The sequence below is a fragment of the Asterias rubens genome, chromosome 2 (assembly GCF_902459465.1).
Source record: "Asterias rubens chromosome 2, eAstRub1.3, whole genome shotgun sequence".
NCBI lineage: Eukaryota > Metazoa > Echinodermata > Asteroidea > Forcipulatida > Asteriidae > Asterias > Asterias rubens.
In genome coordinates this window covers 2,852,204-2,865,482 of record NC_047063.1, presented here as the reverse complement: position 1 = coordinate 2,865,482, position 13,279 = coordinate 2,852,204, and the positions used below count along the sequence as shown (strand labels likewise).

The following is a 13,279-nucleotide window of genomic DNA, read 5'->3' as shown; positions in this document are numbered from 1 at the left end:
CTTATATTCAATATTTGGACAGTCATTTTATTATCCAAAGTACTGAAAAAATTGTATACACAATAGTTAGATTTCTATATGGTTTAGATATAATTATTATAATGTACAGAATGAATGAAACACCATTTTAATTTATAATATGTATATAATATATAATTGACTTAAAAGCTACAACATATGCACATTCAAATATTTCAAGAAAATAGAAGTTTCAAATAGAAGTTTCATATCTGCCTCTATAAGGGCTGGTTAAAACAGTTTGGATTTCCAGTTTGTACAGTATATCACCCCATTATATGCCCCCCCCTTACCTACCCTATGGTTCTTCACAACAAATACCTTTCTTGTCTCATTTGGTTTGATCTCAGGGCGTGGTGTCCCCCCCCCCCTACAAAGTACAAAAGCTGACAGACCATTGAAGTGCCAAGCTACAACTGGTCTGGCTGGCTAGTCTCTAAAAAGGGCTACCTTGTATTAAACAAAGAGAGAGTTCTGGCGGACCAGTCACAATTCTTTCCAAGTTGTCAAGCTTGCTAGTTCAGTGTTAAATAAAAAACATCTGTATTTAATTAATATGAATTGTGGAAAAGTTGACGGACCATTGAAATGCCAAGCTATATAACTTGTCTTGCTGGTTAGTCTCTGAAAAAGGGTTAAGGCCAAACTATGACTAAAGACATGCCTTTCTACCTTGTATTTAAAAACAAAAAGAAGTCTGGACCAGTCAGCAGAAATCTCTCTAAGTCGAGCTTGCTAGTTTAGTGTTATATCACACTTGTATTTAATTAATATGAAATATAGACAAGGTGTACAAAAGCTGTCAGACCAGTGCAACGCCAACTGGTCGTGCTGGCAAGTCTCCTGAAAAGGTTAAGGACAAACCCTTACTAAGGAAGAACCTTTCCACCTTGTATTTAAAAATAGAGAGTTCTGTACAGCCATAAATCTTTGCAAGGCTATGGTTTGCATCCATATATAATTAATATGAATTATGAACATGTGTAAGATTTGACAGACCAGTCAAATGCCAAGCTAACTGGGCCCAATTTCATAGAGCTGCCAGTTGACAGACCAGTAGTATGACAAAGCTAGCTTGTCATGCTGGCTAGTCTCTAAAAAATGCTAAGTGCAAACACCCAGACTAAGGATGTTCCTTTCTACCTTGTATTTAAAAAAGAAAAGTTCTTGTCAGTCAGAAACCCCGAGCAGTAATTTATTTCTCCCAACCGGATATCCTGATTGGTCGAATTGGATGTGTGATTCAGATGGAGGTTCAATTAATCAAGTTCCTCATTGCAGAGGTCAAAGGTCATGGACTGGGTGTAAAAGCAGACTACCAACTATGAATCAACATTCCATTGATTTGAGAGATATAAAATTCACAGTATCTGCTTATAGTTTTGATTTGAGTAACATGGAGAAAAAAAACCCATCAAAATAGATAATCCAAAAAGTAAAAAAAAAAAAGTAACAAACCTGTGACAATTTTGGTTCAAGGTGCTTTTGGGGTTTTTCCCCTTCATTTTGAGTCATTCCTTCCCTCTTGAAATTTATTCACAACATTCAGAGAGAAAAATAAGCTGCAGAATTTGAGAAGAAATTGATACTATACACAATACACAAAAGTTGAGTTACAATACATGTACACAGCTCTACATTAAAACATGTAACAACACCAATCAATGCTCTCTCACTCTCTCTAAGGCATGACTGAGTTTCCTTGTTGTCCGCTGTCGGCCTCGCACTTCCTGTAGTCTCGATTTCTCTGCCACTTGCAGGATTTCTTGCTGCGTGTGCAGATGGAATGCTGGGCCTCGCAGCCGTTGCCCCCAAAGGCGTCGAACATGCAGAAGTCATCTCCTGGCGGTCCGAACTTGCACGTCTGACCGTAGCATGTTGCAATCTGACCGGAGAAAGAATTTAAAAAGAAAAAAGAAATCTAGATTAAAACAAAAGAGATGCATTTCAAATGTCCTGAGCCAAATTTCATGAAGCTGCTTAGTAAAAGTCTGCTAAGCAAAACTCTTGGGTAAGCAAGAAATGACCGAGGTACCATTTGCAGCATTGGTTTTGGGTTTACTTACCGTACAGTCACCACAGCTCTGCTTGTACATAAGCTTCAATCCTCGCCTATTTATTCTGGTCAAACTCTTGTAAGGGACGACCCAGTTACACAAGTTGATACGTAGCTCATTGTCGTAATGTGAGCCTGAGAAAATGTGATCATGAACAAAAACATTTCTTAAATATCAGAAGAAGAAAAAATTAATTTCAAAGTTTGTATGACTTCTTTCTGGCAACCCCCACTCCCATCCCTGAACAAATATATTGACAAAATGGCTAGATAGCTCACTTGATCATGCTTGATCAGGCATGTAACTGTTCATCAGCTCATCAGCTGATTTCCTCTTCTTCTTTTCAAAACAGTGCCATAGAAAACTGAAAAACACTGTACAAAAGTTAAGTGTGAACGGCCATTTCCTCTTTGCAATAAGAACGTTGCATGTCTGCTTGGTAGAGTGCCGGCACATTTAATCTGAATTTATCCTTGCCAATCATGTTCAATAACTGCAAGCATTTCTGACTAGATCGGCAGTACCAGCACACAGTATTGTCCGTTGATATCCTTGGATTTTTAGAGCGCATTTTTTGTAGTCTTTTTAACTGCGCACAGCAAGCCATCAAAGTCATGATTGACAGGTGACAAGATTAAGCTGTTCTTCTTATTTTAAAACACTTATAGCAGTTTGATATATTCATTCAACTTGTGAATCCTCAACATTCCAATTAGTGTAACAGTGGCATTCATCCATAGTCAATGTTTGATTATTGTGAAAACATTAAAAAGAGCACACTTGTTTACACCATGTAATTGTTACATATGATTATTAGAGGCATTGCATGGTGAGGTATCAATATATAATATTTGGTTTGCGATAACACCATGTATGTATCTTACTTACCAGGTAGAGTTTGTTCTTTAGAGAACTGTCTACTACCGCGGAGTAGATTTATCGGATTGTTCAGGAGACGTCTCTGTTCTGAAAAGAACTGTCCTGCTTTTTAACTATTACCCGGGCGGATGGTATAAAAATTAGGCTGGGACTATTACCTGTACTACCTCGGAGTCAATTCTTAAATTGGTCTTAACGTTTCGACTAGATTGCTCTAGTCATCATCAGGATGCAATGTTGTTGTTTTATAAGTGCCCCTTAAATAATACCAGTTGTAATAAATTTGGTTCGAAAAGGCCCTCACTCAGTCAAAAAGATTGCAACTTCCTTAATGATAACTCACCTGCCATGACGTAAGATGTATCTTCATTAAGGCTGGTCAGACCACACATACCCTCATCAGCTGGAGTGTAAACCTTAGCCAGTGTCCTCTCTATTATAAGGTTATCTCCCTTGAATACTTTTTCCACCTGTGAAACAAGGATAAGAACTATCGTAAAGCGTTGTCCTAAAAACAATTGTTGCTTTGTTTAAAGAGCACAAGCACGTACTTGTGGAGGTCTAACTTGATTTCTTATACTTGATTTTTTTATATCTTACTTGATTTCTTGATCTTACTTGATTTCTTTGCTTCGCTAAGTTTTGGATGTTACTCCTTAAGGTAGTATCATATTGTGGCAATAACCCCCCCCCCCTCCCCCAGTAAAACACATGTGGAATGTATTCTTATTAAGTTTATAAAGATTGCAATTGTAGTTTTTGGCAGAATTGTAAAAACAACAAAAATCATATTAGGACAAACCTTTTAGCTTTTATGTGTACTGACTCTATGAGGCATTGTGAGAATACATATCATGTGACAAGTGTCGTGGCCGTGAGCAGTTAAGATCACCGAATTCAAACTCTGGTGTTTCTGATCAGCAGAGTGTGGGTTCGAATCCCCAACCGTGACACTTGCGCCTTATTGCTTCGTCCTTCGGATGGGACGTAAAGCTGTTGGTCTCATGTGTTGTGTAACGCATGTAAAAGAACCCAGTGCACTTTTCGAAAACCGGGTTCGCCCTGGTCGGTGTTCCTGGCTGTAGCTGCTGAATGCATCGTAGCACCTTGTAAATAAGGTGCTACATAATTGGGTCTCAGAATCCATCACTGCAATAACCTATCTTTCTGAAAGTTTGTATATACTCAGCGCCTTGAGTACCTTGTTTGGTAGATACCTGCGCTATATAAGGCTTTGATATTATTATTATTATCATGAAGTAAAAAACCTTGTGTATTAATTTGAAAGGCTTTTCATATAGCTACCTTGACGGTGTACTCTATTTTGAATGGCCGTTGAGGAAAACTGGGAGAGATGAATTTCTTGCTCCGCAGGGCTTGTGGACTCAGAAATGCTGGGGGTCTCTTCTCTGGTTGCACCTCGGCGAGGTTAGCGTGGACGAAAGCACCGGATTCATCGTAAACGGATGAAAAGCTTGTTAGCTCGGGGTTTGAGGTGAATTCGTCGGTTGGTTCTGTCATTGGTTTCTCTGTCGGCCGGTAGATGTACTCTCTACTGACGACACTGGCTTTGATAACTGTAGAAAATATAGATCAAATTTACGAAAAATTAAAAATGCAAAACTTCTTCGGTCGATTAAAAATTCATGAATTTTCCATTGTGCAGAAAATTCATCGGTGGATAAAAGAAATGAATACTTAAAACTCAAAGAGAATTCAGTAAATGATGAAAAACATTTCGCTGATTTTAGCTAAACCTGGGTGTAAAGACAATGAGATGAAATGTTGTTCAGCAATTTTGCTGAAATTACCATGAGTAAAGAGAGCTAGTTGAAAATCAGCACTGTCCCTTAAAGAAGAAAAAATAATAATAATAATAATATATGGCGCATAATGCAGGCTCCCTCTATGGGCTGCACAAAACATAACAATGAAAATGAAAATATATATAATATGAATAAACTAAAAGCAATTGTTACAAACAGAAGATTCAAGCAAATATGTCTTTAAAAGTCCCTTGAAAATATGAAGAGAGTCAGCATGACACATATCAATAGGTAAGTCATTCCATAAGAAAAAATAGCTGACGACTTGAATGTGAAGAAAATCATGGCATACGACTTGAGTATGAATATACACTTTAATAATAAAGCAGGAAAATATAAACATTTCCTGCTGGGGTGAATGTGCTATCCAGGACAGATGTACTTTTTGTGGTTAGTGGTAATCGCATAGCTGTGGGAATATTGAAGGTTACAAATTGCTAATATTATGAGATGTGGTCTGTCCAACAAGGTCAAAACGAAACCAATCCAGCTGCACCCAAAATTTTGAAAAGTTTCTGGAACATATTTTCCACACGCTATTCTTCGGATTATGAAGAGGAAGTACCGTTTCAGAAAGAAGTGGATAAGATCAAAAAAGTTACAATCTTCAGAAGCCAGAAAAACACAATGTTCCTCTCCCCTAACAACCCCCTGCTTTAAAGAGAGGAAACAAACTAAGTTGCCATGTTAATTGTGTTGTATGAACTAAACAAAAAGTAGGACAATATACTTCAAATTTTTCGGAATAAGTTCCCTCTACTCAATATTCAGTAACACTGTGGTCTAGCAGTTTAGAACACTGGACTCAAGCATGTTTTAAAGTGATTTGCAAATGAGAAACACTTGTTTATGGAAAAAACAAGCCATAATTAATCTCGCTAACTAACGAGGCTTGCAACCCATCATGTAGAATCCCATCATGTTCTCAGGAATGGTTCTCGGAACACAGGAACAACCAATCAATGCCATAAAATGCCTGGATGGCTTTGGTAATAATTGAAACAGCTTGCTTGATGAACCTTATATGTATCCCTGGCATTTCAACTCTTGGATTTAATTAAATGAGATCCATCAAGAACACCGATATCATTGATGAATAAGCGGCAACGTAACCTTGACGTGTCTAAATAAGCTAGTTTGTGTTTAAAGACTAAATTACCGGAAGTTGTCCAATTGCTTAAAGATATCAAGGACTTCACTTGCTAAGTGACTATTAGTCACTGTTTTGGTGAAACAGCCGAAGCAAGTACACAAGCTATTTTGCTGTAAAAACTTGAGAAGAGTGTAAAAAGAGGCCGAGCTAGGACATGTTATACATCCAGACATAGTATGCCTTTTTGAAACTTTGAAATGCAAAAAGCACACTCAATTAACCCAGAAGTGATCTTACAGAAAAATTATTATTTTAGTTGGGTTGTTTTATCAAACTCTTTTGAGAGAGATTTGTTTGCGTGACTTCCAGCAAACATGACTAAAATCACTGATTGTTTCACTTTACCCTCAACATGGCAAACACTCTGCCTTAGAGTGTAGATGTAGATGCAACCAGAGTCCAATATGGTGGCTTGTGCCCAACTCAATTTTTTCTTAGCAACAAAATTTCTGCCTCAATTGGGCCCTGCTCCAGTTGCTTCAAAAGAAAATATAAAAAAATGAACACTAGGGATTGGCACTTTTCCAATGCCACTGTAAATGGTTACTATGAGGAACTGCATGGTTCAACCCAAGAATTCTGTTATTGAAAAGGTGACCTAAATACAGATGTTCTTTGGCTGCGAAATGTCAATCTCTCCCAGATGTTTTTTTTTTTTAATTTTTTTTTATTATATAAATATAAATATAGATTTCCTAAAAATATACACTGCATCTTTTATTTACATCGGAGTGTAGGAACTGTATTGATAGCTTGTAATTGTATGTGTGGGTATTTCTACAGCTGGTGACCAGGATGTTATGATATTTTAGCCATGGAATGGTTTTAAAGACTGGAACAATCTGGCTGAATCCGCCTCTTATGACTTTAGATATGAGAGCAATGTCAACACGCCATCAAATGCAGCAGTACAAGTGATAGAGCATACAGGATTTATTGTATCTCTAATGTCAAATTCTTGTATATTTGGTTTGCGGTAACACCATGTGTGTATCTACTTGCCCGGCATGTTCTTTCGAGAACAGTTGTAGTGCTTTATTTATATTCTACTTATACCACAAAGTAGATTATCGGAAGGAGACTACTCAGTTGTGTATAAAGAATCGTCCTGCTTTTGAATACTACCCGGGTGGAAGGTAGAAAATTGGCCGGGACTCAGTACTTTAGCTTTAGTGGATCGAGAGGACTTCCTTTTTTTTTTACTACCGTGGAGTGAGTCCTTAATTGGTCTCAGCATTTCGACTATTGCTCTAGTCATCGCCACGTCACATTCTTCCTGTCGCACCATGTAAACACGACATGGTTTTTGGAATAGAACTTGGGGCTCCTAAAGAGCTTGTTTTCGTCATTCCTGGCATTTCAATGGGAGTTGATGAAGAGACTGATGGAGAGACGAGTTTAGGAGCTTTTTACAATAAAAATTTACAGGGTAGCCCTTTCAGTGTGTGGACACTGTTCTCCATAAGGGCCGTGTTCCACACCAAAACAGAGGAAGAATATCTTGAGAAAAATACAGATTTGCGGAAGAAATGAGCATGTCAGGGCAATCATAATGATCTTCAAATTGAATCAAATTAATATCTAGATAAACACCAGTACATGGAAGTAAACAATGTTCAATATTGTAAGTGCATTTCTTAATCTTTCTGGCAAATTGTTCCATGAAGTGGAGCCTGCATCTATGAAATGCCGAACTTTTTCTTTTGTCAGTTCTAACTTTTGGCACATGGCACTCTGCGTTCCTGGTGGTAGAACAGTTATGTCTTGTTTCCATTTTGTGTGAATAGGTCACCCAATAGGTAGAGGAATTACCATTAGTAACATTATACATTATTAGTTAAATTTGTTTTATAAGTTCCACCTTTTCCATGATGGGAACCAATCATTTGAGAAAACAACATCAGTAGGGGTCAGAGGGTAGACTTGCAACATAATAGGCCTACACCCCTTTTTAATTTGTTTTGGTGGTAATTTAATAAGGATACTTTTAAGGTTTATAGACCACGGGCCGATTTCACAGAGAGCTAAGATTGATCTGAACTGCGAACCAATATCAAATGCTAGTGTGTAAATGTCACAGCGCAAATCATTATGGTAATACGGACAACTCCTCTTGTCTTTTTAGTGCTTTTTGTGGAATCAACCCCGACACCAGCCTGAGGCCTTTTCTAGGCATCTGAAAGCACAATCATTTGTGCATCAAGGGTGTTTTTTCTTTCATAATTCTCTTGCAACGTTGACCAATTGAGCCCAAATTTTCACATTTTGTTATTTGATGCATATGTTGGGACCCACCAAGTGAGAATACTGGTCTTTGACAAATTACCCAAATTGTCCGGTGCTTTAAAGATTACCATGAGAGAGTACCAACCTCAGTAAGACACTTCTGAGTGGTAGGTAATTTTACAAAGCCTTGAAGCATCTTGTGTAGTAATAGCAAGGATTGCAAAGCTTAAGTGCTTTGACACTCCAGAAATTCTTTTGAGGAAACAAAATAAGGTCGGTCTCTTTGAGCCCAAGAGAGGATAGAGTAAAAGGTCTTTGAAGTTCACATTCCTGAGCATATACCTCACACTCCTCTCATTCTCAGTCTTTGATGTCAGGCTATTTTAGATTCCTCTCCCTGAGGCTGTTGTCTTGAGGAAACAAGAGGGACGAGTCCTCCAGATGTATTCACTGTGTGGATAAAATGCCACTTCTTATAATAACCTGAGAGTCCGCATTGGAGGTTATCAGTTGAGTCAAGTAGGTTTCGTTGTTGGAGGTTATCAGTTAAAAGTCAAGTAGGTTTCCTTAGGTGGTACAGTATGTGGGGGTATGCTAACCACACACACGCATTCACTTTCGTTACCCAACTCAAAGAAAATAAATACAAGTTGAAAACCAAAACAAGAGAAACAGAATCAAAACTTCCCTTTTCTTTAGTTTTGAGAGCCTGCTTGTTTCTGTTCAAGATAAACAATATAAATCACAAAATCCCTCAAAGTGAAAATCTTGTGTACAAGTTATATATATATAAAAAAAAACTCTTGTCACATGCTTCAAGATTTTGCCTGGTAATACATTTCAAAGGGGAGGGGAGGGAGGGGTTACAATTTACGCAAAGTGGCTCAACAGAATCGCATCCTTTCTAGTTAACCCAAAATTAAAGTTCAATAAATTCCAATCTAAAACTGTATACTTTTACAACAATGGTTTTTAGCCAAACAGCAGCAGCTATATTTTTCATTCTCCAACAATACTAAAAAAAAAAAAGAAGATTTTTACTCCTGCAAAGAAATTTTTAGCTGTATTGGATTAGACTCTCTCAAAGCATGGAGGAAGGAATTTCCATGCTCAAAGTAAAACTAGGCCACTCATGGGCCACCGAAGTCCCGAAATCCGCCCCCTATAATTTCCAGTGAGCCTTGAAGCGTAAATCCGTAACTAAAAGCGGCATTTTCTTCCTTCCGCTAGCGGCAACCAATTTGTTTACATTGTGTCAAGTGAAACAATGCACACGAGTAATAAGTGAATCATTTGTTTTAAGGAAGCTGAAAATTATGGGCTGTTAAAAATAATAAAGTTGTGTTATGGTCCCAGGTGTTGTAGCCCAGATGTTTTTCATATTACTGCCTCGGAATGCCATTCAAAGTTAAGTATCCATTTAGGATGTTTGGGGAGTCAGTTTTGTTCAGAATTTTAATAGTTGAAGCATGGAAGCATGAATTCCTCCATGGTTAAAGGGAGGGTTTGGTTTAACTTCTTCACAAAAAAAAAGAATGACCATAAAAACCCACTTGATGAGAAGCACTGCTTTAAGGATTTTTGTTCAAGGACATCAGAGTTTCAGTTTTCTTTTATAACTTGTTTGTAAGAAAAAACAAGCAGTGCTCTTTTATAGTCTGATAAACTCTAGTAATTACACATCTAGATATTATATTAATTATATCTAGTGTGCACAATTTAGAGTAGACTACAAAATGTATGAGGTGTGGTAGGGGGTTACCAGGAAAACTTTAAAAAAGAATAACTTTCTGTCAACTGTGAAGAGATATTACAGAACCCTGATTTACAGTTTCTTGGTAGAGTCGATGACTAATTCCGGAGTATCAACAAACAACCTTTGAGCTTTTGAGACCCAAAGATCCCCTGCAAAGGGAATTGTTTACATGAATAAAAGAGAAATGGACCCACCACGACTCGTATTAGATCATTTTCATGTAAATGGTGGTATGGTAAACCCTACCATTGTATCTCCTCCACCAGTATGCAAAGTTTGTGTTCCTACTCCGGAAACAGTTGAGCCAGAGAGAAAAGGACCTTTCTCTATGGTTGAACCTTTTTTGTAAAGATAGTAAGAGTGGTTGCATCACAACATCCTGTCCAATACTCACGTAGTGTGAGATAGGGAGGTGTCTCTGTGTGTCTTCTGGACACCCTGTTCTAAATTTGGACAACCCGTTTTATCCATCATTTAATAATAATAATAAACTACAGCATTTGCGCACTTTACTGAAAACAAATTGAAAGGCACCGGTCAGGAAGAAGTTAAAGATTAAGTTAAAGTTCTGTCAAGATGTTGTTGGAAAGCAAGCATGAACACTAGTGTGTTTTAAGTTTCTGCTGGAAGAGAGTGATGTTGTGTATTCGTCTAAGGTATGCCGGAAGTGAGTTCCAGAGTCTAGGTGCTGTGTTTTCTTGAATAATTTGGACCCCCAGTTTTTAACAACAATTTGGACCCTGTGTTAAAACTGTCATCTAAAATTTAAATGTACTGTAATTGAACAATTTGGAGACCCAGTTTGTAAAATTCTAGCAAATTTTGACACCCTTTCAGAACAGCAAATCCTGGCTATCCTTGGATACTTTTGATCCTTGTATTTGGGGTCTACCTTTGATGTAAAGGTAACTGCCCTACTAAAGAACTTGATTGTTGTCTGCGGACCTGTCTAGTCCAGGAAAAAGATAAAACCAGGAAAGAAGGATGTAGTCTACATCCTCTGATGGTTTTATCTTATCTATAGTATAAACTAGACGTGTGTTTCCTATAGCAACTCGCTTTTGTGGAATGTGATTGTCTAGCTTGTCTGGCTTTTTAAAAAGCCATTACAATTTTACAATTTTTCTACTGTCCAAGTTCTCTTGCAAAATCTTGTCAAACACCCTGCTACATTTTACAACCATGCAGTTAAATTGATTAAAATCAATAATAAATTAGCATGGGAGATTAGGATTAATGCTTGTGCTTTACCATACATTGATGTGTGATAACCACTTTATATAACAAGTATATTTCTGACTAAAGGAGAATGTTGTAGGTTCAAATCCCAACCTAAGGCAAAATGATTGAAATCAAGTGGTAACTTAGCAATCAATGTCTTTCCTGAAGTTATTGAAACTTGTTTTGAATCAGTAATTAACCATTTCTGGCACTGTATAATAAATCACAAAACCACCATAGATTTCTCTGTAAGTTGGCACTCTACCTCTATACTCTATGATGAACTTCACAAATAGTTCAAGCTATTGCGAGGGCATACTATAGATCACAGAAACAAACCCATTACGAACATTTAGTTCTTATTTATTAAACTGTTTGTTGGTGTAAATGCTATAAAGATCAAGAAAACTAGATTAGTTAGTCTTGAGAAGAAGAAGAAAAAATCTAAGCATTTATTATCTTGGCTTAGCAGTCCTAGAGCATCATAATACTGCATCAGATTGTGGGTTAAAATCCCTGTCATGACACTTGTGGTCTTTTGGGAAAGACAAAAAGCTACAGTGTTTCTCAGCACCCAGAAAGTAAATGGGTACTTGCTAAAGATAGAGATTGCTGGTGTGAATGATTTTTCAGCCTGCGTGCCAATTTTGTTACGGTTGCCGGTGCTGCATACTATAAAGGCGTTGTGATGTTTCAGGAGAATAGTCAATGCCCAAGAATGAACAGGGTTAGTACTTTTTGTAAGGTGTTTGATACAGCGTATCAACAAATAAATAAATGGCCATTAGTATACCATAAGATAAATCTTTCTTACCGAATGCCGCATTGCAGAACTGTACTTGTGGATGTGCAAAGCTACAGCTACAACCATCAGTTTCTCTGGAGTAGATCACTGCAACCAACACAAACACTAGCCACATGGTGGTATACATTATTACTATACTAGCAGCAGCAGAACTTGAGTAACAGTGGTAGAGAGAGAGAAACTCAAGAAGATCCTGTCCAAAGTGCTGGTGTTCTTGATTCTGCAGTTATATATCAAACCAATTATTGCAAAACTGTTGTTCAGTGAAACAAAACTGTGAGCAACCGATGCGAAGTCAAATCAACATACTTCTTGGAGCCAGAGCACAATGTCGTCATATCATGGACAAGCTCATCACAGAATACTCACTCAACTGAAAAACTTCGGCTCTATTTATAGTTTCCTTAACTTGGAGGCTCTTCCAGGATGTGCCGTCACCCCTTTGGGGAAAGTGACTAGAATTTTCAGCGGCATGTTGGTAGTACAGTTTTCCACACTGAGACATTACACTGCCAGACTTTGCTGTTGTTAAAAAAAAAACAGGTGTTTCTAATTACTTGTGAGTGAGCTGACCAATCAGTAAGTTAAACAAAAATTAATTTATGGTCAAGTCACCCACAGAAAAATGGAGGATAAAAAGCCTTGAAGTTAGACCGATGTAAAATAATTGTTCCCCATATCTTGTGCTATTGTAACATTTTTATTGAAGTCTTGTTTCCTTGTATTTTAGAATAAGGTTCCCCAAATTAACGAGTATGGAGGACACATGTATAGTTTAGCAAGCTTTGATCTTGAGGTTAGACCGATCATAGAGAAATTCCTTTTTCTATGGACCTACATGTATGTTAAGAGTATTTTTTTTAATTGAAGACTATATTGTGCTAGCTGGGACCTGCTTTTTCCTTGTTTTGGGGAATGAAAGGTTTCCCAAATTAATGCGATGGATGACACTTGTATAGTTTTTTATAGATAGAAAAAAGGAAGATGTCAACCCCATGCTTGAAAGGTTGGGGACCAAGTATAGTTTAGAGAAATCTAGCTACAGTTTTAGTACTGAGTATATCAGAAACTTGAAGTACTTTTAATTGTCCATTTTGTCTCCTCATTCAACCATGTACTAGTTTTCCGACCCATGGCTACACTGCCACAAAAGTGTATTATCGGAAAAAGACAAAAAAATGTTATTTCAAGAAAACTTTTCTTCAAAAACAATTATAAGAACAATTAATTTTCATCCTTGGGGATAAGATTGATTTTGTTATCCCCTATTTCAAGAATACAATTTTTTAGCAGTGTATAGACCAAATTTCAAAACAGGGTTTTTATTTGCCTTTGTAC

General features: G+C 37.4%; 1 protein-coding gene across 1 annotated transcript; it reads right to left on the bottom strand.

The window, feature by feature from the left end:
- Positions 1 to 271: 271 nt before the first annotated feature.
- Positions 272 to 12,295, bottom strand: LOC117305737 (metalloproteinase inhibitor 1-like). The gene is made up of 5 exons (XM_033790615.1): positions 11,951 to 12,295; positions 4,260 to 4,531; positions 3,298 to 3,424; positions 2,085 to 2,209; positions 272 to 1,903 (listed from the first exon to the last, which is right to left on the bottom strand). The coding sequence occupies exons 1-5, from the start codon at positions 12,066 to 12,068 to the stop codon at positions 1,700 to 1,702; spliced, it is 846 nt and encodes a 281-aa protein (XP_033646506.1). The 5' UTR covers positions 12,069 to 12,295; the 3' UTR covers positions 272 to 1,699.
- Between the last annotated feature and the right edge of the window lie 984 nt (positions 12,296 to 13,279).